The following is a 26327-nucleotide window of genomic DNA, read 5'->3' as shown; positions in this document are numbered from 1 at the left end:
GACTTATTAGACGCTTGTAATATATATAAAAGTTTGTGAATATTAGGCCAAGAACAATAATACTTTGGTAAAAAATGAGTTTGTACAGAGCTGGACAAACATGAACAAAATGGTATTCATCTTAAATAACACACATTTTACAGCATTCACATAAACGATTTTCTCTCTTAATGTTCCACTACGTAACTTTGTGTAGCAGAACATAAAAAGGATACATTTTAGTTTATTGCAGAACCAGTTAAAATTGGACGCCTACCTTAACTACATGCGGAATTTAAAAAAAATATAAAAAAAATAAAAACGGCATATTTTTATAGATGTTTTTCGCAAACGAAATGTTTTTTTTTTTTATCATCAACATAATGCACAACTATATATAAATATAGGCAGTTGCTATTTGTCCGACTAGCCGGATGAATAGTGCTGGGACTATTTGTCCGGCTAGCCAAAGTATCAGTGGTGGGACTATTTTGCAAGTTATTCAGTTGAATATTGATGCATCTGTTTGTCTGGATAAACTTTAAAAATGGCTAGTGTAATGATGCGTGTCCAAAATTTTATAAACGCATACGATACATTTGCTTCATTTGAAATGTGTTTATTAATAAGCTTTATTTTCAAACTTATTTACAATTCACTTGTTTTCTCGTTTCAGTACGCACAACGGGCGTATGACATTTGCGCCGATTTAAAAAATTTCCGATCTTTTATTTGCGCCGATTTGATTCTTTCATTAGCGCCGATCTATATCTGCTCCCATTTCTGGGCATCTGCACCCGTTGAAAACTGTAAGAGGACGAATAACGGTTTAGAATCGTTTCATTCCCATTACAATGAACAGTTCTATTCGCACGAACCTATCATATATGTCTTTATGGATGTCAACAAAAAATTCCAGGCCGTTACTTGTGTCAAAATGAGAACTCTTGAAATGCCCGCCTCTGTACGCAAACTATGCAGAGAAAGAAAAGATGGACTACGTTGTTGGCAAGTACAACAAGTATAGAAGAGATGAAATTACAAGGGAGGAAAACATCAGATGTGTAGCATATAAATACTCGACAAGAACAGATTTATAATTCATTGAATTCCGTTTTTATGGATTTTTATGTTGTGCTTTTGAATGCTGTAAATAGATTTTTACTCCGTGATTTTAGTGGATGTAAACAAAGTGCTTTTATCTTTTAAATTGAAAGACAAAATCGGAGCAAGTGAAAGAAAAAATCGGCGCAAATGCAAAACGCCGCGCACAACTTTTGGAATGAACAGAAGGCTGTTATACCCTGTTTACACATGTGATCCACAGTCTGAAAATATCATTCTACAATTAGTGATTTTCAGCATGTACATGATAACATGTTTATAATGTAATTGCATCTAGGCAATATGAAAATAAGGAGATGCGGTATGATTGCCAATGAGACAACTATCCACCAAAGTCCAAATGAAGTGGATGTAAGCAATTATAGGCAATCGTACGGCCTTCAACAATGAGAAAAACCCATACCGTATGGTCGGCTATAAAAGGCACCCAAATGAAAAATATGGAACAATTCAATTGAGAAAACAAAGCAATTTACAAAAAACAAATATGACAGACATGAACCAAAGACAACCACTGAACTACAGGCACCTGACTTGGGACTGGCACATAAAGAATGGGGCGAGGTTAAACATGTTTGTGAGCGCCCAATCCTCCCCCTAACCTGGGACAGTGGTGTAACAGTAAAGCATAAGAACAAACTATAAAAATCAGTTGAAAAAGGCTAAACTCATCAGATGGATATACAAATAGAAATACATCTAACAAAAACACAGAGTGGACGTGGACGGGTACTTATACATCCCCACAACAAAAAAACATTAAGTACAGATCTGAGAGTACTCGCAGTTACTGACAGCTAGTTCAAAGCCAATAACAACTAATAAAAAAATCATGTTTCTAAGACTAAAATATCAATCAGTACACATCGAACATCCAATTGAATTTAGTGTAAAGACGTCTTTAACAGTCAGGGAAAAAACATGACCTTGTGCAATGCCAAACTATAGGTATCGACAGATTGTAGTACCATGAGAGTACATATGTGTAATAGTTTACTTAGTATGGTTTTAATTTACTGATAACAAAATCAATATTTATACCAATAAAAACAATATTCAAAGATTTAATTACAGTGTTGAATAAGTAACCTTTAAGAATGGGTTTATTTAAAGAATTGATAAGTTTACCCGGATCATATCTAAATTTCCGGGCTCAGTTTACAACATCACCGTAAAATTTAGGATGTGCAATTCCGTTTGAAATAAGTTTTCTACAGGTACAGCCAAACTTGCAGACCAAATCTTTGTATCTATGGATCTAAGCCTTTATTTTTTAATGAATTATTCAACTAATTAAACATATTCAAACAGACGAAAACCCGGATAGAAATGTTACCGACGTTGTAATGAAACTTACAGGGAATTCATTGTAATTCAAATACGTAGCTTGCAATTCGATTAATATAACCGCCTTAAACACGAAGGGTTAGGAACCTTGAATAGCAAATGAAAGAAGGTTTTATGGTTACAAATTATCAACGGACAGAGATGAATGTATTTTTTGTTCTCATCAAGAGACATTTTATTTGTAATTTAATTAAAATATGTTAGTTTGCATTCGTTGCGCAGGAAGTAATTTACAATCATGCACCACATTAAGTTTTCTTCAGTCCTCTTGTCATGTTTAAATGCAAATTTCGTTGTTAATATCCGTTTTCTAAATTCTTTTGATAACATATTTCAAGAAGACGGTAATGAATTTTTGAAAGAGTCTCCTGTCGCCTTTTTTTATTTTTATTAAGAGATTTCAAACATTTGACTGTTAAAAATAACTTTATTCTCGTCGTGATGTTGAACGATTTTGCTAAATATTCCACATTATTGGCAAAGTGAAACCATATGTTCACCAGTAAATAAAAAAAAATCTACAAAATTTGTAGCAACATTTTACAACTTACTCTCAACGGACCTGACGGTAGCCTACTCGATCAATTGCCTTTTCCCATATGAAACTTAATGCAAACGCAATTCAACGGATGGAGTCCTCGATAAACCGAATGAGAATATATACATGTAGTATAATTGTAAATAGTGTACATATTTTGCTCAGTGTATTCATATTTATCTTACCTCCTATACGTTTCTAGGAATATGATTGGTTAAAAGCGTCCGCGTGGAGACCGTGTATATTCCATATTAGGTTAGTAGGGAGGCGGGGCTTATTTCAATACACGGCTAGTAGTGGAGTTACGACTTTTGCACTATTTGATTATTTAAATGTATTGAAAGTTCTATTAAATATTGATATACCAAGGTTGTTCATATTAAATTGTTATTGTTGACATTATTTTTTTTAAAATTTTTTGCAGACCAATGGAAGAAGTTCTTAAGATTGAACACTTGAACACTTTAATATAAAAATAAGAAGATGTGGTATGATTGCAAATGAGACAACTCTAGTCTAAATTCAACAAATAAAGATAGTCGGTAAGATAAATTCGTTACACTGTGTGCTAGTGACCTAATACGATATATACGGGGTCAGTTAATTCCACATATGGAATTTACTGACCCCGTATATATCGTATTAGGTCGCTCTCACCCCATATGGAATTTAATGACCCCGTATATATCGTATTAGGTCACTAACACACTATGTAACTAATAATGTATGTCTGTATTTATTGATCATGTTGATGTCATGTAGCGTCTGTATACCATTGTAATTGCAAAGGTTTGACAGAATAAAGATATATATATATATATAATCCATGACGCCCTTGGTTAATGTTTCTGGTTTTATTAAGAAATTATCTACATTGAAAATAAAAAGCTGAAGGCAATTATTTGTTATCATGGTACATTTGAAATACTTGTTACCGGTTACTATCACGCATTGCTAATTAATTGATTCATATGTAATAGTTATACACCGAGGGATAGGTGTGTCTGGATAAGAAACCCCGTCGGCCGGAGGCCGGAGGGGTTTCTTATCCAGACACGCCGTATCCCGAGGTGTATAACTAACTTACACCCCATTCTAAACCCTATATTTGTTAACATTGATTATCAAATGAAAAAAAAAAAACGATAGCATATTTATTGACAATATCAAACCATGATTTATAAGAATATTTTTTTATTACATGAAACCCCACTAGTAACCTTTCTTTGGTTATCTTTGTTCAAACTTTGAAAAGTGAGTATATTTTACAAATGTAAAGTTGTTTTGCATATTCCCGTTAAATCCATGTGCTAATATGGATCAGCAGGTCAAGGTTGAGTGTTACGTGTATTCTTATTACAAACAAAAAATACATCATGCTCCTGGTATACAGTTGTCAATATGGACGGGTATAAGACGGACGACATTTTGTGACAAGCGTTGGATTTGGTAGAAGAGACTAAAGATAAAGGCCATATTATAACCCAAAGTACTTACCTGTATCAGTTTAATAAAGGTAATCATAACTGTATTTTATATCTTACGATTTTATCAAAAACAACCCCCACCCCCCTCTTCTCGAGAATAAACAAACATTCATATTCGAACATACTAAGGGATATGTGTGTCTGCATTAGAAACCCGACTACCAGACACGCTCAACATACAATATTTAATATTGAGGAACTCCCTTGGGGTGGGGGGGGGGGGGGCAATCAGGGGCTGATCAACTCAAGAGAAAAAGGGGAGTCCAACCATTCAAATGCATTGATCTTTTAAATAAAAGTCGCGGAACCCACAACCCCTTATCGGCCACTGGGTAACCGGGGCGGAAGGGGGGGGGGAGGGGGTGGGTACGGGAGTTAGAATCCCCATTTTTTTAAAAAATCAATGCTTTAGAATAGAGACATATGGCTGGGATAAAAAAAAATGCCTTCAAGCAAAATTAAGAGTATTTAAAGGATTATTTTTGAATTCCATATAGATGCTTATTGGAATTTCCTAAAATGTGTTTTTTTTTAATATCATGAAACAATTTGTAGTGAACAATTTAGTTATTTCTTATGTTCATGCTTTTTAAAAAATAATCAATTTCTATTGTTACGAATAACAATGGACTTTGTTGGCGGGATGTAGAAGCAGGGGTTTCCAGAAACCCCGCTCGTCACACCCTGTGGTCAAAATCCATTGTTATTCGTAACAATAGATCTATTCAATTTACACTTGTTTCAGAAATAGAAACTATGAAGTATAACAATAGAACTGGGGTGTAACGTTAGGTTTAATAGTCGTCACAAAATTTACATATACTTAGTATATGTAAGAGAATGATAATACTAATAGCTATAGCCGGAGGAACTTCCTTTAATAATTTAAATGACCAAACTGGCAGAGTTTAAAACGTAGAACGTCCTAGATAATATGTTAAATACATATAACGCAACAATACAAGTTCAAAATGTAGGACGACTTTTAATACATATAAAACACAAATGTACAGACACATCTTAGGTTAGTTGATATAAACCGATGTGTTCTGTGCACAGGTTTTCAAACCTAGTATTACCAAATGTATAAGCTCAGCTTGATAGGATAATTTGTACTTAAATAACCCGACATTCTGAGGATAGTGGAATAATAATAGTATACCAGGTACACTATTTAATCGTTAATTTTTGCAATGATTGGTCACATTTTACAATCCGTTGATATATTTGTTATTTTAACATTTTTGATTGCACTTTTCGTAGCTTACATTCTGTGGAACAATGTGACCCGCGCTCATTATAACATTCCAGGACCTACTCCGTGGCCGATTGTCGGCAATTTACCTGCAATGGCAGCTTCTTTCTTTCAAAACAAAAGTTCTCGGAACAGAAGTGAACAATTTTTAAAACTTCAGAAGAAATACGGAGATTTAGTGTGTCTCCGATTTAGAAACTCTACACAGGTTCTTGTGTTCGGATACACTAAGATTCATAAAGTGTTGGTCCTAAATGCTGATAAGACAAAGTTCCGACCAACCAATGCAGCTGTTGCAAAGAAACTTTTTCCAAAAGAAGCAGGTAAGAATGAATATTAATAACATGAAATACAATTGAGAATGAAAACGGGAAATATGTCAAAGAGACAACAACCCGACCTAAGAGCAGAAAGCAGACAAAGGCCACCAACGGGTGTTGAACGCAGCGAAATCCCGAACCCGGAGGCAAACTTCAGCTGGTACCAAAACAACAAGGTATATCAGTTCAGCGAAATGGACGCCACACCAAACACCGAAACATATAAATGACCTTAATATGAAGTCTAAAATATTCTCGCGATTATTATGAAGTCTTTATGTTATTGTCGCGAGAAACCTTAAACTTACTGAAATGTCTTTCTGTACTAACGGAAATTCCTAAAAATCAAAACATAGATCACACATATCTTAAATCTTCGTGATGTTGTCAACAGGCAACAAAAAAGAAATCGCACACCTTGCTAAAAGATCAATATATTACCGTTAAATATCAACATTTTATATAACGCACAAGGAAAAGTTCTGTAAACATAATCAGACAGCTACCCAACGACAATGATTATCAACAGACATCTAGAGGCCAAAGTGCAGATTATTATAGTAGGTTGTCATTACAATATGAAACGCTTTAAATAGTACTGATTCTAAATAAGTTGAGAATAAAAACAAATAAATATAATAAATATAATAATAAAACAGTTATCATATTATGTTATTAGTTATAAGTAACTAGGGGTAATAGATAAGTAAAACATCAGTTTTTAATGTTGTGAAAGAAATTTCATTTGGAAATTCACACGACTGAATAGCTCACTTTTTACGCCATGCTTATAATTTAAATCAGACTTCATAATGGTTTACTTTTATAAATTTTGACTTGGATGGAGGGTTGTCTCATTGGCACTCATACCACATCTTCTTATATCTATTCAGAACTAGTTCTACACACACTAGCTTTTGACCTGCAGATAATAGCAAAACCTACAATTCTTATTATTATAAATATTGAACCTAAATTAAGCTTTTTTAACAGGAGTTGCCATGAGTAATGGACAGGAATGGGTGGACCTACGAAGATTCACTATGGTCGCCCTCAAAGACTTTGGTGTTGGTAAAAAATCATTAGAAGAAAAAATACAGGAAGAGGCACGATTTCTAGTAGAACTGTTTGCAAAGCAAAATAAAAAACCTTTTGATGTCAGCAAAGTCTTTTCAAAGGCAACGTCGAATATAATATCAAGTATAATTTTTGGATCAAGGTACGTATAAATAAAATGTCATTCGGTTCTCTGTGTGCAACTTTAATCATATATAGTCCGAGCTGTTTTGGGGAAATCATTTGATGTCTTCTGATCGAATTGAAGATCATGCATTCAGTTTGATAGAAACTTTGAATATCAAAAATGGTCAGCAAGTTAAGATTTACAATTAAATCACATTGCCAAAATCGCCAGATGACACCTTATAGGAGTTATTGTCCTGAACTGGCTTTAACGATGTTTATCAATGTTTGCGTAATTTACTATTTTGTTTAAAAATATATAATAGATAGAGAGGAACTTTAAAGCAAAAATATATAACTTGACAATTTCTACAATTAAGTCAACATGGCTGAGATCATCAGATGACTCCTGATAGGAATTATTGCTCTTAAATGACGATTTTAACCCAATTAAAAAAAATGGCAATAATCTTGAAAACTTGAATGGACAGAAAGTACTTGTAAAAAGCAATCATGATAAGCGACCAATATCTACTATTAAACCAACATGTCCGATATCATTAATAATTCCTAATGGAAGTTATTGTTCGTACTTGAAGATTGATACCAATTACTATCGTTTTGGTCTATACTATTTAAAAGCAACTAAAGAGAGAAGCAAAAAACAAAAATGGCCGGCAAAGCAAGATCTACAAATAAGTCAACATGGCAGAAATTTTAAGTCTCAAGGTATTGCCTTTTAATGACGGGTTTTACCAATTTTTTGTTTTTTTTTCGGTGGGAACTTGTAAACACAATAAAAATAAGATATGCTATTATTTCAAAATGACCGAAATCGTCAGTCGTGTTCTAAACTAAGAGATAAATTTTTAGGAAATGTAGTTAAACATATGCCAGATTTTATGTCCTGGCAAGAAAATGAGAAAGTTAAATATCTTTTTTGCCCATCAACATCAAAAGAAGTAGAAGGCTTAGGGTCCTTTTTTAAACAGGCATTAGAACTGAGGACAGGGGACTTATTTATTTATTTATATTAATATATAAATGGATTGTTTTGCTTTTTACTTGTATATGTTTTATGGGATATGTTTTTCTATGGTTTTGTTTTTGTATTTGTGTGTATAAAATTGAGAATGGAAATGGGGAATGTTTTCATTCATATAATGCTAATATGTTATATTTATGTATGTGACTGTCACAAATCTTATGATTAATATGGCAATAAAATTATAGTAAAATTATAGTTCTTAAATGAATTATTGCTCTTCAATTACGATTATTATCCTTTTTGCAATTTTAGCAAATAATGAAGCAAATAGAGGAAAACTTTAAACCGGTAAACTTTAATCAACAAAAAGGATAAAGACACAAGATCTATACAATACATATATATATAAGTCACCATGTCCGAAATCGTCAGTCAACTCCTTGTTATATACCTATATAATGGAAATCGTCAGTCAACTCCTTTGATTTGATATGATTTGTTTCGGTTATTATCATCCTTGGCTTTCAAATATTCGGCTTTGAACTTTCCTAATGAAGGTAAATTCAGAAAAGCGCGTCGGATGCATGACATTTATAACGTGTTTTTTTTAAATTTTTTTCACGAAAGTTGTTGACTCTAAATCACAATTTTACCCAATTTTGCTTATTGTTTTGAAACCTATAATGGATATTCAAAATCTCTGTACATCAAAAATGATTAGTTGCAGTGTGATTGTATCGATGTAATGCAAAAATGTCAGGTAAAATATACTTTCTCCTCGGGTCGTCTAGTTTTAAAATGTAGGTACAAAATACCTGTTTACATTATAGAAAAAATACTTCAGTTTCATAAAAAGAAAAAAATTGAAAGAGCCAATATATGGAATGCATAACGGTTCTAGATAAAATACAGGCACAATCAGGAGAATTCGACCTCAGAGATTTAGACTTGATACCGCCAATAATGATGTCCGTGTTAGTATTTGAAAACCAAAGTTGCAATAGGTATGGTATAGGTATAGATTATTGCAAAAGACTAACCTTTAACATAGGTAGAATTTTAGATTTGTCTGATTTACAACGAGGAATATTACCTTAATTGATGCAAAAAAAAAAGACTTGGGTTGGCAAAAGAAAGTGCACGTACGACGGATTATTTCTCTACGTCATCTTTTGATAGGTGCAAGTTTCTAGTAAGTTAGATGTACAAGGAACGGTGTACATGTAAGTGAATCTTCACTTGGTTTTACTTGAATAATTTCGCAGATATTGTATTTCTGATATTTCCCCCTTCTGTTATCCTATACAAAAACAAATTACTAATTTCTCGTTGCAGATTTGACTTTAATGATCCAGTTTTTAACCGTCTACTTGGAAATATAGAATATTTATTCAAAACTAATGCGGCAGCGGAAACTATGATACCTTTACCTGCTTTTCTAAATCCATTTAGTAAGGTAAGACAACTATTGAATATAACTTGTAAGGTATATTATTATTACTGACAGAGTATGTCTACACAACTTAGATGCATCAGATAAGGTGTTATAAGATTTATTTGGCTCTATGGACCAAATGATAAATCCAGCTTTCGTCTTCGTTAGTTACATTATGCAGTCATATATATCCCTTTTGGTCATATAGCTCTTCAAGTACCTAAGTATGTATTTAGCTCTCCATGTTTCGGAATGGAGCGTTTTTGATGACGGTATATCTAGAAAAGCGCTTCGGACTCAACTTTATTAAACGTTTTTCATTTTCAACGTCCTCGTAAATGCCGTCTGGACCAATATTAACTTCAATGAACAGTGACGTTACCATAATGCAAGGCAGATTTTGCGAGCCGGACCAAAAAATTGCAGGTTCCTTTGGCTCTCTCAACTGTTGGCTGTTACCGGTCCATATTAAGATAATCAAAGAAAGCAGTAAATGCAAAGTTTTATTATTATTACGTCTGATAGATATATACTTACGGTTCATTAAATTTTTCTTGTACCTTTTCATTTTTGTCGAGCCTGCGACTTTTGTCGCAGAAAGCTCGACATAGGGATAGTGATCCGGCGGCGGCGTTAGCTCACTTCTTAAAAGCTTTATATTTTAGAAGGTGGAAGACCTGGATGATTCATACTTTGTATTTAGATGCCTTATGTTACGAAATTTCCGTCTGTCACATGTCCATTGTCCTTGACCTCATTTTAATGGTTCAGTGACTACTTGAAAAAAAAATGGTGATTTTTTGTAATGTTAAGTTCTCTCTTATTATGAGTAATAGGATAACTATATTTGGTATGTGCGTACCTATCAAGGTCCTCATGCCCGTCAGACAGTTTTCACTTGACCTCGACCTCATTTCATGGATCAGTGAACAAGGTTAAGTTTTGGTGGTCAAGCCCATATCTCAGATACTATAAGTAATAGGTCTAGTATATTTGGTGTATGGTGTACATGTCCAACTGGCAGGTGTCATCTGACCTTGACCTCATGTTCACGATTCATTGGTCAATGTTTAGTTTCTTGGTTAAGTCTGTTTCTTAGAAACTATAAGCAATAGGTCAACTATATTTAGTGTATTGAATGATTGTAAGGTGTACATGTATTTCTCGTTTGGTTTATATGACCTTGACTTCATTTTCTTGGATCATGTTAAGTTTATGTAATAATTGTAGTAAAGCTTTCATTTAGGACTATCAACATAATATCAATGGTTAGTAAAGAAGGCGAGACATTTCAGCGTGTGCACTCTTGTGTCTTTATATCACTATATCCATGCATCGGGGTGAAAAGTTAGTCACGTGGGAAACATCTGCCCAATCAGCAGTCAATGTTTCAGCATATATAATGTCTTTGGTTGACTTAGTTTTACGCTGATCAATTTCGTGATTTTTTTTTATCAAAAACCAGGATCACATCTGTGTCAAACAAGATGGACCTTCTATTGGTTTGACCATACGTTTAGGCTCCTTTTTATATGTTCGTAGGTCTCTATGTGTTTATAAATCCTCTGCTTTCCAACAATTATTGCTACTGTTGTTTCTCGTAAAAGATTACTCAAGAGAATAACAACAATCTGCAGACAAAAAAAAAACGTTTTATTAATTCAGGGTCTACCTTACAATATAAGTGTTAGTAGTTGCCACAACAAGATAGGAATCATATTGCAAATATCAAATATTTAAATAAAACCTTTCTTGGTATTAGTAATAAACCGGAAAATCCTTTTCTGATTTTCTTGTTAGTAATGCTATAATATTAACACAAGTTTCATATATATAGAACTATCTAGTAATTAGCACTACACCAGTAAGCAGGAGTACCTAAGATCACTCCCGAGTTTTGGTGGGGTTCGTGTTGCTCAGTCTTAAGTTTTCTATTTTGTGTTTTGTATACTGTTGTTAATCTTTTGGTTGTTTTTTTTTTATTTTATGCCATCGAATTGTCAGTTCGTTTTCGACTTATGAGTTTGATTATCCCTGTGGCATCTTTAGCCTCTCTTTTAGGTAAACAATCAATCAATTTAACTGTCGTTTTACGATGAATACTTTTCAAAGCATCGCAATTATTTCCGTCAATTTTATCTGTCAATTATGAGATGCTTTATTTTAAACCAAGGAAAACAGCTTTATTTTAAACACGGGAAAACATAGTCATATATGAATATGAAAAGATGTATGCTCTAATGAATCCTGTTATATGAAAAGCGATTGATATTCATTACTCATTTCTAACTAAACTAATTAAACTATATTCGTTTAATATATATCTTTTGTCATTTCTTACAGATAAAAACGATTGTAAAGAATCGGATGGAAATTCAAGAGTACATTCGTTCCAGAATAGACAACGAACGACGATCGTTTGATCCAAACAATGTTCGACACTTTTTGGATCTTTACCTTCAACAGGAAGGCAAGTCTAACACCAAAATATCAGGTTAGTTTGTATTTGTTTCTATGTTTCAATAAATCCATATACAAATAACAGGTTCTTAACGCATTAATTTATTTTGTCGTTACCTTTCAGGACAACATAATTTTTGTACACATTATTATCAAGTCCTTGTAGCTGTATACAGTGTTTATTTTGGTACATGTATATCTATACATCCCAAGTCATATCACACCAAATCTATAAAGATAAGTTTCATTTTCTAGCAATGAGTCGATACCGCTGCCGGTAGATTGTTTGTATCTGAGTGTATTTATAGCTCAATTATCGTTGGTTTGGTACTGAAATTGTTTATCACATTCTTTTATGAAATTTTCCGATAATAAACTAAGAAAATAATAAGAAACTAAGGCCCCTTATGCAAAGTTGAATTTGGATGAATTTGGCTATTCTTTAAGCGTCTTTGTGCATCTATATCTGCAACGATAGTAAAAAAGAAGATTTCTGTTGAAGTTTCATTTATATATATATTGCAGCTTAACCTCTAGATATATTTAAAATAATTTACAACATCAGAAAAATTGGTTAAACTAATGATTGTATTTTGAAGAACACCGCTAATTTAGATGGCTGTTTTAATCAGTTTCCTGAAACAATGCTTTATTTGTAAAGCACCTTTTATCATTAGAAGGTATTGTACTATTCAAATACATTTTTTTTCGTTTCAGAGAACCACCTGTTTCTCACTATAGCTGATCTGTATTTAGCTGGCACCGATACAACATCTGTTACATTAAAATGGAGCATGCTTTACATGATAAAATACCCCGATGTGCAGAAAAAGTGCAAAGATGAAATTTTGGAGGTATTATATTTTGAAACTTTGAAACAGTATAAAAAGGGAGTTAATTTGAAGAGGTCAAAGATGGTATTGTTATATACTTGTACCTATAATTAAGGATATAAGCATTCGCATTACTGAAAAACACATAAATAAAGAATGGCACTTTGAAGCATGTATTGCTCGGCTATTGATTATGCATAATATTGACAAGTGTGTCCCCGATATTTCGATAATTGATTTTTTCGGACGCTTCTTAACTTAATATATGAAGCAGCTTTAAAGACACAGCTGTGAAAAAAATGGTCTGCAGAAATTTCCGAAAACTAACATATATTGTTTGACCGGGGCATTCGTTCAATAATTTTGAGGACCGAGAAAAAACAAGTATATAGGGGGAAATTTGGAATTTTAAGAACAATCTGAGCAGAGGTTCAAACAATTGTACGTTTTGAAATCATTTTAACCGTAAAATGTAATATAAATACATAATTAAGATAAATTTTGGAAAGCTCCTGACTTCGGACGGGCACATACAGAATGTAGCGGAGTTAAACATGTTAGCGGGCGCCCAACCCACCCCTAACCTGGGACAGTGGTGTAACAGTACAACATATGAACAAACTATAAAAATCAGTTGAAAAGGGCTTAACTTATGTATTTTTAAAAGTATTAACACGATCTGTAACTAGTAAACTAATTTTTTTACCGACCATCCGATACCCTCAAGGGTAATCATGCAAGGTCGTTAAACCCCCCTTGTAAGATGTTAATTTTATTACTGAATGAATTGAATGATACTATCAATGTCTTTGTTAGTGTCAGAGCATATCATCATTGCCCCAATTTTCAAAAACATTTTCTATTTTTCAAATAGTGTTTCGTGAAATAAGATATAGTCAACAACTGACTGAGAAATATTATTTATATGGCATATTTTTGTGAACATCAGAAAGATGTACTGTTATTTGAAAAAAAAAATGGACAATTATTTGTAATTTGGACTTCAGGGGGCTCAAAAAGTGGCCGTACCATTTCTACAAATTTGTACAGACGAGGATTGTAATTAGACAAAAGAAATTTGTTAAAGCCTACACATAACTAAAATGTGATCTGCAAGTCTTCATTTCTTAATTCGACATAATGTTAAAAGTTTCTCCGCCTTTATCAAAGTCATATACTATTTACTACTTATTTATACACATATATCATTTCAAAATCACCGATTTTGTGTTCGTTATCATCAAATTTCAACATGTGCAACACTACAGATATCAGTTCAGAAACAGGAACTGCAACATCTTCCGCATGACATGTATTTACCACGTTTTTTGGTGGGGTTACTCAATCTTTTAAATTTAAGCATTTTTGTAAACTACAGTTTGTCTTTTCATTTTGCTTCTTTTTTTACCGTGGTTTTGTTTGTCCATCAATTTATATTTTTCTGGTTAAATGCATATTCTTAGGAACATTCCTATTTTGTCGATAGCTGCCATTGGGGTTGACAATAGAGCGGAAAAAACCTGCTTCCATGACATTTTTCAAATTCAAATGGTTGTTTTTCTTAATTCAGATAATTGGTGAAGATAGAGAACCAGTGGTCAAAGATAAGGATAATTTACCTTATGTAATGGCAACATTACACGAAATACAGAGAATAGCAACTATAGGTATGTAATACTCAACTTTGAAATGGAATGTAAACGAATCTTCCTCCAGGTTTTGACACGTCGATGTGCTGTATGTAAAGTTTTATATGTTTGATATATTTTGTTGATTTTGATATAGCAAATGAAACAAGTACAATATCGACCAAACGGAATAATTTTGAATGTAAATGAAAGTTGAATTGTTTCAAGTTATATGAATATTTCGATTGACTATTATAAAGGCAGTTGTAAATTGAAACGCCACTAAATCTTGTTGAATATGTGCCCAACAAATATAACAAACATTTACTTTTTAAAAGATACTGTAAAATTGCAACATAGATCATTTTTGACTTCTGAGAACACGGGATTCATCTTCAATAAGTTTATCGGATACTTCCCGTGTAGTTGAAGGATAAAGACTAAGTCAGAGATTTTTCTTACTTTTCTCTTGTTCTTCATAACAACAGTTTTCGTTAAAACAAAAGGTCGAGACGTAAAACTGTGCTTCAAACACGTGCGTTGCTAAAACGATTGTAAAGTATCCACTTCAAAACAATTATTTCTATCAAAGTTAAAGGATGAAGTTTCAAGTCAGAGATTGTTTCTTACTTTTGAAAATTTTTCGTCATAACAACAGTTTTCATTCCGGACCATCGCTAAAAGTCTATGCATCAAACACGTGCGTCTCTAAAACGATTGTGAAGTAAAACAATTATTTCAAACAAAGTTGTATATAAATCCTTAAGGTGACATGTAACGCAATTTAACCACCCAGTCCATTAAACAGTACAATAAACACTTTCATAATTAGTCCATTGTGGCCGATAGCTATAAAATGCAATCAGCTGATTATTGATTTTCTATCAAAATCGTAACGAGTTCAGTATTGTTTGATTATGGAAAAAGTTAGAGAAACACGAAAAAAGTAAATAGTTATATATCTTTCGCCAAATTCTTATGCCAATGATGAATTTTAATCGCCACAAACTTTATTTTTTCGCAAACTGCAAACATGGCCAGTGGAAACTCTACTGCCACCACTATATATTAAGGCATTAACGCAGAATCGGCTGATTTCAGAGAATTTGAGATCGGCACAAAATAATTAATAAAATACAGTCTAGGGGAGTCAAGTCATGACATGTTTTAGAAAGATGAGACAGAACATTTAAAAACACATTGAATTTGTCATTTAAGTTTTGATTTTATTCTCATTAAAGGCAAATTAATAAAATTCAAAGGGAGGTTTGTATTTTATCTTAATGTATGCAATGATATATGTTTATAAGCAACACAAATATTCGACAAAAATGCACAAATATACATAAATTTCTTTTAATGTCGTTGAGTTGCTGTCTCATTTGCGTATATTCCACATCTTTATTATATTTAGTATAAGAAAAATTTCCTTATATTCCAGTACCCCTTGCTGTACCACACCTTGCAGTTGAAGACATTGAAATCGATGGAATGACAATTCCAAAAAATGCTGTTATCTTTCCAAGCTTGATGTCAGTACATCGTGATCCAACTTTATGGGAGGAACCGGATGTATTTCGACCAGAAAGATTTTTACAAAATGACAAATTTGTTAAAAAAGAAGGATTTTCTGCCTTTTCAATGGGTAAGTTCGTAACATAGAATACTTATCAGTATTGTTACGTGCAACCAAAAGACCGATATCGTACGTTTCTAATTTAAAACTGTTTAAATCTTTTCATTGGTTTCAATGTACTTCAAGTTTCGGCCTTGCAATTGTTTTGATTTGGGTGCCATTAATAAGTCTTATGAAGACAAAATGCGTGTATGTGGTAGAACATTATAAGCCTGGTATTTTTCATGAGTTAATACACTTAGAATCGTGACAATTAAAAGCCTTTAGTGGGAGAAAAACCAATAACATCATGACCTCACAACAAATGATAAAATGACAAACAACAGTCCACAAAACACTATGCAGAAGACTAAAGAGTTAGCACGAAACGAGGTGAACTCATGTCCTCCTGAATGTTAGGCATTCCTGCTCCACCAGTTGTACCATTCGTGTTGTTTATTACCGTTACAACTTTGGTGATTAATCGCATTCGGTGACATCATAATCACAAAAGGATGAAAGGATTAAGACCACAAAAACCGAAACATATCCATTGGAATCTTTGACGGAACTATTCTATAAAGGGCAACAAAATCATGATGGTGTATGTAAAACATTTAAAGGAATAACGTTAACTTGACCATTTGGAACCTCAGGTTCAATAGCTCCATTAGCAGCAAACCTCTATTAAGGAAATAAGGATTGGAACAAACGCCCTGAATTATCGTATCAATTGGGAGATATATTCTCTTTATGTAGGTGCTTCTGTGATGTTGATATTGGAAATTGAAATTGAAACTTCACGATTGGAACATTAAAATTGTCTAGTATGTTGTAGTAAATTTTACCTGTCAACCGACTCTCGTTATCAAACGTTAATCATCTTCATGATGCCAGTCTCATAGAACTTTTATTTGAACCAGTACAACGTATGTTTTGGCCAGTCCAAAAAGGAATATTTGTATCTACGTTCACTTGGTCATTCTATCTTGTAAAACACAGCATAACTTCTAATTAAATTCTGTCTTAATTGTAAAGTATGAAGAATAGCTATGCCAAAGTCCAAATTTCCCCCCTCATAATTTAACGAAGATATTGACTTAGATTATATGTACTCTACACCGATCTTTAGAAGTTTTTAGTATCAACATCTGGTTCACAACTTCCGTAAGGTAGGTAGTTTCACATTAACTCTGAAGTCTGGTATTGATTGCTGGTCAAATAGAATTCAATGATTTAGAAAGAAATGATCCTTATATTTTTTGGATAAAAATAAGATTTATATATTTTGTATTGTAGGTCCTCGAAATTGTTTAGGAAAGCAATTAGCTGAATCAGAACTTTTATTGTTATTCGTATCCATATTACAACGATTTGATCTGTCTAAAGCTGATGAAAATGATGAATTACCAACAGTAGGTACAATGACTGGGATAACACAGCAGCCAAAGAACTTTCAAATGTGTTTCTTACCAAGACATTAAACTGAATCTATTGTTAGTCTGTTTTCTATAAATTTGAGAAAACGATTAGATTTGAATTTCCTGATTAATTATAAATACACATTTTAATAATTATGTATCATTGTTATGTATCATGTATTAAGTATCGGTAATGCCATACACAATGCAGAAGTGGGGATAGAAATGCGTAGGTTCATTTGGGCAAATAACGTTACGGTTTTATCAAACACAGCAAGAGAAATTATTAGCGGACAAAACAATTATTTGATTATTTAAACATGTACAAGGTGTTCAAAATAGTAACACAAAAATATAACATGACTTTACTTTTCACAACAGTGAAAATTCAAGAGGGACGACTGTCACTATTTTACTGTCTGAGAAAAAAGTTAAATTTATGTTCCACACAATAGAAATTTCATAAAATTATTGTAGAATGTGATACTATTGTAAAAGCTTACAAGTTTAGCAAGGAGGCCGAAGATTACTAATGACGTGGATATCAGTTTACTCTTTCGATTATTTAATCAATGGTCTGGTCCCTGCATTGTAACGTTCAGACTCCCCACAAAACAAAAAACATACAGAAAAAAATAAAGCAAACAAGAAAAAACGAAAAAAAAAACCCGAAAATGCAAATAGAAAAAAAACTATCACAAATAAATAGATGTTCTGGACCATAGAGTAATTGGACCATATGCGTATGGTCTGGGTTATTAATAAGATGAACGTTGAAAAGTTACTTTCACTATAAATAACATAAAGTATGATAACCATTCAATGTGTCATAAATTAAGAGTTTATAAAAATTCAATTTTGACTTATTGAATCATATGAAAATCATTTTCATATGATTAATGAAATATAGTGAATTTTACTCAAAAGTTGAAATCATAGTAAAAATATTTTTACTGGGCATTATCAACTTTTCCTTACGAAACACAATATGTCAACTTTGGAAAATAAATTTCAGAAATATCTAAATGTACCGTTGAACAAGAGGTCAACTGATTTATTCACATACGATTGGGGCATTGGACCCTCTCTTTTTCTTTATCTTTATGATTAAAATTTGTTTTAGTAGTTGAGTATTTTTTAGATATTTAAAACTGGTTTTGGTTATTTATAATCCAGCTGATTCGTGCATATTTTTAGAAGATTTGTGGGTTTGACGATAAAAGCATGAAACTTTGCACAATTGTAGATATGTATTTGGTAGTCAATTTAAGCTATGGACCCACTCTGAAAATCCAATATGGCGGCCATTTTCCAGATGTCTGCCATTCAATCCAATTTCACAACAATGTATAAATTAAAGCAAATAACATTCATACCAAATCTTTTAAAAACATATATAATGTAATCCAACGTTTCTAGTTAGTCACGACGTTATTTAAGACTTTTCAATATTTTTTCAAAATGGCGGAAAATTTCAAAATTGCCGCCAAAAAGTTAGTTGAACATATCTGAGATAAGGCTTTGCTGGTATTTATTTCTTCTATCGAATTGTACTTTGCAATTCATACGATATTCTAGGGATTAAATTTCCATGATACATGGATGCTGCTTGAAGACAATTTATCAAAGGTCTCAAAAATGGAAACATTCGAACGTTTCTAGGACGCCATCAGGATTTGTTTATGGATAGTTTCCACTGCTCCTTACCACAATCCTTTCTTTTTCTTCGATTGTGGTAACATCAAGATGATTAATAAATAGGACTAATCACCGAGAATCTACTTGCAATGGGTAGGAGTGCTACCAGTCTGGCCATATCTGGACAAGACACCATTTTTAAATGCTTCAGTTGTGCGATATTGATAGTCAATCTGATTGCCCCACCTACTCTTTTTACAAGTGTGTTATTATACTCATGGACTTGATCTACACTTACCATATTCAAACTACGTTTGCAACACTTGAACTGTATAGTTAAATGGCATAATGTAACGCATGGGTAATAGAAACTGTTAGGAGTAGAGCCAGAAACACCATTAAACGGCCCTGTATTAACGTTTTTTTTTCTTAATTTCAATTATTTAAGTAAAGCTTATTTAAATGTGTTGCTAAATGTTTTATATTTGAAAGTTTAATAAGAAAAGTAGTATATATGCTTCATATTTATTAATATTATTAGCCTGAAATAGGAATAGATTTCATTTTCGTCCATTTTTTTTTAAATTGTCAATTGTTTTCTTCCCTTTTTCATAATTATCTATGTGGTGCCACTATTAGCTCATTGAAAATTTAGTTGAAAAGTAAAGAACATGGTTTATAAAGAATATATCAGTAAAAATATTTGTGGGCGAAGGGTGGTGCCACTGTTCATTTGTCAGAAAACCGTCATAAAGTTTGCTGAATTCTGCAAAAAATCAGGATTCTACGAAATTCACCTACATTTATGACGTCACAAATACATCATCAGACGCAATTGGTGAAAATCTGTTTTAGGTGAAACAATTGGTCATTTTGACATATGTTTTATTGCAGTCAAAATATTTCAGATTTTTAGGGCCAAATTTATGAGCTAGTCAACCAACTCCTTTGGATGTCATATGCCAAAATGTATTAGAAGTATAATGGAATCTTTATACACCCAGAAGAAATATTCTCGTAATGATCTCACATCAAACTGTCAAGTTCAATCTTTAATGTTACAGACCAGTTGTGGTTAAGTGGACTCTCAATTCCCCCCTTATTACTCCAAACTTTGAATGTTACATAGTTCTAAACAAGGGTTTCGTTCCTCAAAAATTATATCAGGATCTTTGCATAAGAATGAGAAGTACACCTACTGTAATCTCATGAAATATCTTGTTCATGATGCATGAGAGCCTATAAAAAAGAATCTGCTGTACAGTACTAGTACTGTGTTTCCTTGTTTAACCTTGTTCAGCCACTGTTTTCTAACCAATCACACAAGGATCTCAACGATGCCATTTGTATATGAAGGCCTTAAAAAAACTACTCTTTGTTTTCTGTGTTATAAATGTGTATTATTGCACATAATCTAAAAAAAATAGCGTGCAATAGTTTCAATATTCCAAGTAACATCAAATAAAAGAAACAAGTTTTACACTGTGCAATTGCATTCGGATTGCAAAAAATCTACAAAAATACTGCAGCAGTTTCAACATACCTAGTTATGGAACAATAACGTAAATGAAACACGATAGAGTCTTTATACTATTGGTAAAAAGTAAAATAACAAAAATACAGAACTCCAAGGAAAATTCAAAACGGAAAGTCCTTTATCAAATGGTAAAATCAAAACCTCAAACATACCAAACGAACGGAAAACAACTGTCATATTCCTGACTTGGTACATGCATTTCCTTATGTAGAAAATGGTGGATTAAACCTGGTTTTGTAACTAGCTAAACCTTTCACTTGTATGAACGTCACATAGGCAGAATACAACAACAAAAATAACCAAAGGACATGTACAGGTCTACAATAGAACGGTTTCTTTGTTTAATTTTGTTGACCTCAAACTAAGCTACCACTCTAATAACTAATTTGATATAAACTGATTAGACATTTATGATAATACACGTTTCTTCATGAATGGTCATCATGATACAGTAATTATGATAAAGAAATTCATATAGGTAGCTTTAACAGTTGTTACAAAACAAAACAAAACTTTACACTTTAAGTATTATTATGACGGTGCATACATGTAATTAAATGAAGCACCTAAATTAATGAAGATGTAGATGATACAAACAGTTATAGGGCGAGGTACCTCCGTAAATAACTGACAGAGTTCAACATGTAGAATGTTCTAGAAAATATGTTGAATACATATAACACCTTTTTACCTAGGTGAGAAAGCTATTGGTTGTACATATAATTATAAATATTTGGGCATCACTTTTATACCCAGTGGAAAATTTTTTCAATGTAAAAATGAACTGTACAAAAAATCTACGAAAGCATGTTTTAAATTACAACAATGTATGTCATCGTCAAACCCTAGTGTTTCAACTTTACTTCATTTATATGACCATACTGTAAAACCAATTTTAACCTATGGATGTGAAATCTGGGGTATGTTTTCTGTAAACTCAGCTGCATGTAAGAAAAATGATCAATATATTTTAGAAAAGGTGTTTTCAAATGATACATCTGAAAAATCACATATCAAATTTATGAAATATGTTCTAGGTGTAAATAAGAAATCCAGTAATCTTGCTGTGACTTCTGAGCTAGGGAGATACCCAATGTATTTTTATATTATATTAGCAATGTTAAAATATTATCGTCGACTAGATAATTCTAAGAACATGTTATTATATGATGCATATTTATGTAGTAAAGAACTTCACAATAATAAAGTGAATACATGGTTCTCAAGTATAGACTGTATTTTACAAAAGCTGGGCATACAAACATGTAATTTAAATACCAGTATCTACTCTTTCACAAAATTTATCAAAGATAAGCTATATAAAAACTATCTCCATTTCTGGAAGGAAAATCGAAATAAAATTTTACAATCAGATCAAGGTAAACTTAATACCTATTTTTCCTTTAAAACTCTATTTTGTTTTGAAAAATATTTGGATCTAAAAAATTTTAGATTAAGGCAATCAATCTGTGAGATTAGAATCAGCGCTCATCCATTAAGGATTGAGACTGATAGATATGCCAAAATTTATGTAAATAGAACACTTAGAAAATGTTTATACTGTACATTAAATAAAGTTGAAGATGAGATACACTTTGTGACTGAATGTCCACTATATGTTGATAACAGAAATGAGTTTTTTACTGAAATTTCTCTAACTTGTAATAATATTCAATCTTTAGACAATTTATCAAAGTTTTCATGGCTATTTACACAAGAAAATTTAAATATGTATAAATGTTTGGGAAAGTATTTATCTAAAAATCTTGAGAGAAGGAGAAGTTCAAAGATAATAAATGCAAATTAGCCACAAATACACATATTTTGAGTGGTATATGATTTTGAATGGTATATTTCAAAGATGTGAATTGTATTATCTGGTTCTGTCCTGGCCTTTTATAGCATTTTTTAATAGTATTAAACGATGTTGTTTTCTTATATGTCTCTAATTTATGTCTAATCTTATGTACTTGTATGTAATGTGATGAAAGCTCTTTATAGGGCCCTTTAATTGAAAATAAAATATTCTTATTCTTATTCTTATTCTTATAACATGTATCACACATCAACACAAGAGTCAATTTTAGTTCGAAATGTAGGACGACATTTAATGTATATCAGACAAATCTCAAGTTACCTGATATAAACCGAGTTATTAATACATGTTTAAAATCCCTTTACAGATTAACTCAGTTTGATTGGACATTTTACTGATTAGATATAAAACTAAATATTCGGAGGCTAGTGGAACAATAATAATAACTTCAATAATAACTTGCAAGCACTAAGACAACATTTGTTATTTTTTGCAATGATTGGACACATTTTACAATCTGTTGATATATTTGTTATTTTAACATTTTTGATTTCACTTCTCGTAGCTTACATTCTGTGGAATGATGGGACCCGCACTCATAATAACATTCCTGGACCTACTCCATGGCCGATTGTTGGCCATTTGCCTATATTGGCAGCTTCTTTCTTTCAAAATAAAAGTTCACGGAACAGAAGTGAACAATTTTTAAAACTTCAGAAGAAATACGGAGATTTAGTGTGTTTCCGATTTGGAAACTCTACACAGGTTCTTGTCTTTGGATACAGTAAGATATATAAAGTGTTGGTCCTATATGCTGATAAGACAAAGTTTCGACCAACCAATTCAGCTGTTTCAAAGAAACTTTTTTCAAAAAAAGCAGGTAAGAATAAATATAAATATGAATGAAGTCTTTTGAACATCCTTGCGAGAAAACTTAATGGCATAGCTGTTCTGACGGAAATTCTTAAAAATCAAAAGAATCATCTAACATATCTTAAATCCGATGTTGTAAAAAAACATCACACATCTTGAGAAAAGATCAAGATATGTAGTTAAATAACAGCCTTTCTGTAGAAATCTCAAGGAGACGTTCGGTAAACATCAATGATAAGCTACCAAACGACAAGGATAACAAAAAGACACCTAGAGCCCAACATACAGTCTAGTCTAAAAAAAACAAGAAAATACCAAGATATGTTACCTTAAATTATGGAAGTTGTTGAAAAAAAAACTAAGTATAAAAACTTTCTACAATTTTGAATTAAAAAAAAGCTTAAAGTGATTTCATATAATAATATGTATTGTTAAAAAGTATTCTTAAAGCTGAATTGGATGTCAATGCACATGCGCAATATAATGAATGTAACAAAAAATGTAGTAAATAAAACAAATATAAATTCCGGCCTTGCACATGTATTAGCATATGGGTAATTATCAGATTACCGCTGACAGCGACATTTATGTTTGTGAAACCTGAGACATAGAAAGGAGAGTTGACTTGCATGTAAAGAAAAGTGTAAAATAGCATAGCTTTTAAGAACTATGGTTGACGAAAATACATGTAATCTTGTTTATGAAAGATGATCTTTATGAAAAACGGCACAGCCTCTTATAAGGTTAAGGTTAAATTTCAACGAAATATTTTGGTCTTGTACGGTATGTTTAAATACCAAAGGTTTATCAGATAACGCAATGGTTAAGTTTGTAAGTACACAAGTCTGTTAAATTCAATAAACAATGTAAAACAATTATAAGGATCACAAATGGCATACGATACAAGTTAGGCTGACATATCTGGAAAGAAGTCTTGAATGACAGTATATTTTCTCTGCATATTTCGATAGACCATATTAAAATCGACGAAAATAATGGTATTAATTATTTTTGGAGTGTTAAAAATTCTTTAGAGGTTTTAGATAAAATACATGCTTTTGATGGTCCTTTAAATTCTGTTGACAGTTATGATTTTTCTACTCTCTATACTACACTTCCACACAATCTTATCAAGAAAAAGTTTTCATATTTAATTAAATGGTCTTTTGAAAAATCTCATTACAAATTTATTTGCTTTAACTCGTTTAAAGCCTTTTTCTGTAACGAAAAAGGAAAGTATGCTAGATACACTTACTGGAAATGTGAAGATATGATTGAAGCTTTAAATTTTCTCCTGGACAACATATATGTACGTTTCGGCGATAGAATGTATCGACAGGTAGTATGTATTCCTATGGGCACTAACTGCGCCCCTTTAATAGCAGATTTATTCCTGTATTGCTATGAATCTCAGTTTATGACCAAACTCAGTAAAGACACGTCATTGTTACATTTGGTTGATACATTCAACTACACCTTCCGTTATCTAGATGATATTTTCTCGTTAAATAATCCAGAGTTCTCTAAATATACTACCGAAATTTACCCAATAGAACTTACTTTAACTAAATCTAACATAAACAGCAGTAGTTGTCCTTTTCTGGATTTGGACATTTCAATCTCTAAAGGAAAACTCCATACGAAAATTTACGACAAAAGAGACGATTTTTCATTCCCTATTGTTAATTTTCCTTTTTTAGACGGCGATGTGCCTTTGGCTCCATCATACGGTGTATATATATCCCAACTCGTTCGTTATGCCCGTGTGTGTAGTGATGTCATAGATTTTAACGAACGTAATCAATGCATCACTGGTAAATTATTAAACCAAGGATTTCGTTACCATAAATTACGTAAAACTTTTGCTAAGTTCTTTCATAGATACAAAGATTTGATTAGTAAATTTGACTGTACTTGTAGAAAACTGATTAAAAATGGTATTTCACATCCTAAATTTTACGGTAATATTGTACTTAAAGCGCGGAAATCACTATGTGGTCCGTGTAAACTCATCGAACCTTTAAACAGGCTTATTAGTAAAGGTTATCTTACCAATGTTGTAATTAGATCTTTGAATATAGTTTACATTGGCACTAATATCGATTTTGTCATCAGCAAATTAAAACATAACTAAATTTGTATTTTTTTCAAGTGGGATGTATAAAGACACACCCACGTTCGTTTCGATCTATAAAGAGGTTAAGCTCCTAACTATCCTACTGTCTGTCGATACATTTTTTTTTTGGCATTGCTCTAGTCATGTCTTCTTTGACTGTCCATGACGTTAAAATATTAAATCCCTGGGATGTGTTTTAGTTGATTTTAGTCTCTGATGCATGATTTTTTATTATTAATTGTTTTGGCTTTTAACTAGCTGTCGGTAACTGCGAGTAATCTCAAATCGTTCTTTCTTTTTTATTTGACCTGTTGATACTAATTGTATTGCTTTTTTGTTATTTAATGTTATTCAGGGTTATATCTGGTCTATATACCAGCTTTGATAAGTGTTTGGTATAACTATAAATTTTCACTTCGTACTATGAACATCAAAATTATTTATTTTGTAATAATATTTCCTTTCTCTATTGGTACTGTACACGTATATCTAACAACAAAATTATTTTCATTTACCTGTGTTTAAAGTTATTGCAAATGGATGGTATTTTTGTTCGAGCATATTCCCAGTGGGCACTCGACGTTGTAACAACGTTGAAATTTGGTTGAAATTTGGTCGTGACGTTGATCGACCTAAATTCAACGTTGATCTAACGTCATGGTATTCAACGTTGACTTTACAACGTTGTTTCAACGTTGAATTTACGTCTTTAAAATCAACGTTTAAACAACAAC

The 26327-nt window shown here is 32.2% G+C and overlaps 2 protein-coding genes across 2 annotated transcripts in view; both read left to right on the top strand.

The window, feature by feature from the left end:
• The window catches only part of LOC127726112 (cytochrome P450 2B4-like), a gene marked incomplete at its 5' end in the record, with an annotated part of 104037 nt that overhangs the window by 64342 nt on the left and 13368 nt on the right, over positions 1–26327 (top strand). The window lies entirely within an intron of this gene.
• On the top strand, positions 5504–17767 carry LOC127726056 (cytochrome P450 2B4-like). Its single transcript, XM_052233395.1, has 8 exons — positions 5504–6054; positions 7045–7270; positions 9557–9677; positions 12000–12150; positions 12834–12970; positions 14520–14616; positions 16019–16222; positions 17492–17767. Exons 1-8 carry the CDS (start codon positions 5670–5672, stop codon positions 17674–17676), a joined length of 1506 nt encoding a protein of 501 aa, XP_052089355.1. The 5' UTR covers positions 5504–5669; the 3' UTR covers positions 17677–17767.

This window comes from Mytilus californianus, unplaced genomic scaffold, assembly GCF_021869535.1.
Source record: "Mytilus californianus isolate M0D057914Y unplaced genomic scaffold, xbMytCali1.0.p SCAF_16, whole genome shotgun sequence".
Lineage (NCBI taxonomy): Eukaryota > Metazoa > Mollusca > Bivalvia > Mytilida > Mytilidae > Mytilus > Mytilus californianus.
This window is presented reverse-complemented; position numbering and strand designations above follow the sequence as displayed.

Bases quoted from the DNA above. Each gene is read 5' to 3' on its own strand.
- LOC127726056 (XM_052233395.1), top strand. From the start codon at position 5,670: ATGATTGGTCACATTTTACAATCCGTTGATATATTTGTTATTTTAACA. The intron at 7,271-9,556 runs GTACGTATAAAT...TTCTCGTTGCAG, and splicing joins AGTATAATTTTTGGATCAAG to ATTTGACTTTAATGATCCAG. The intron at 14,617-16,018 runs GTATGTAATACT...CTTATATTCCAG, and splicing joins ACAGAGAATAGCAACTATAG to TACCCCTTGCTGTACCACAC.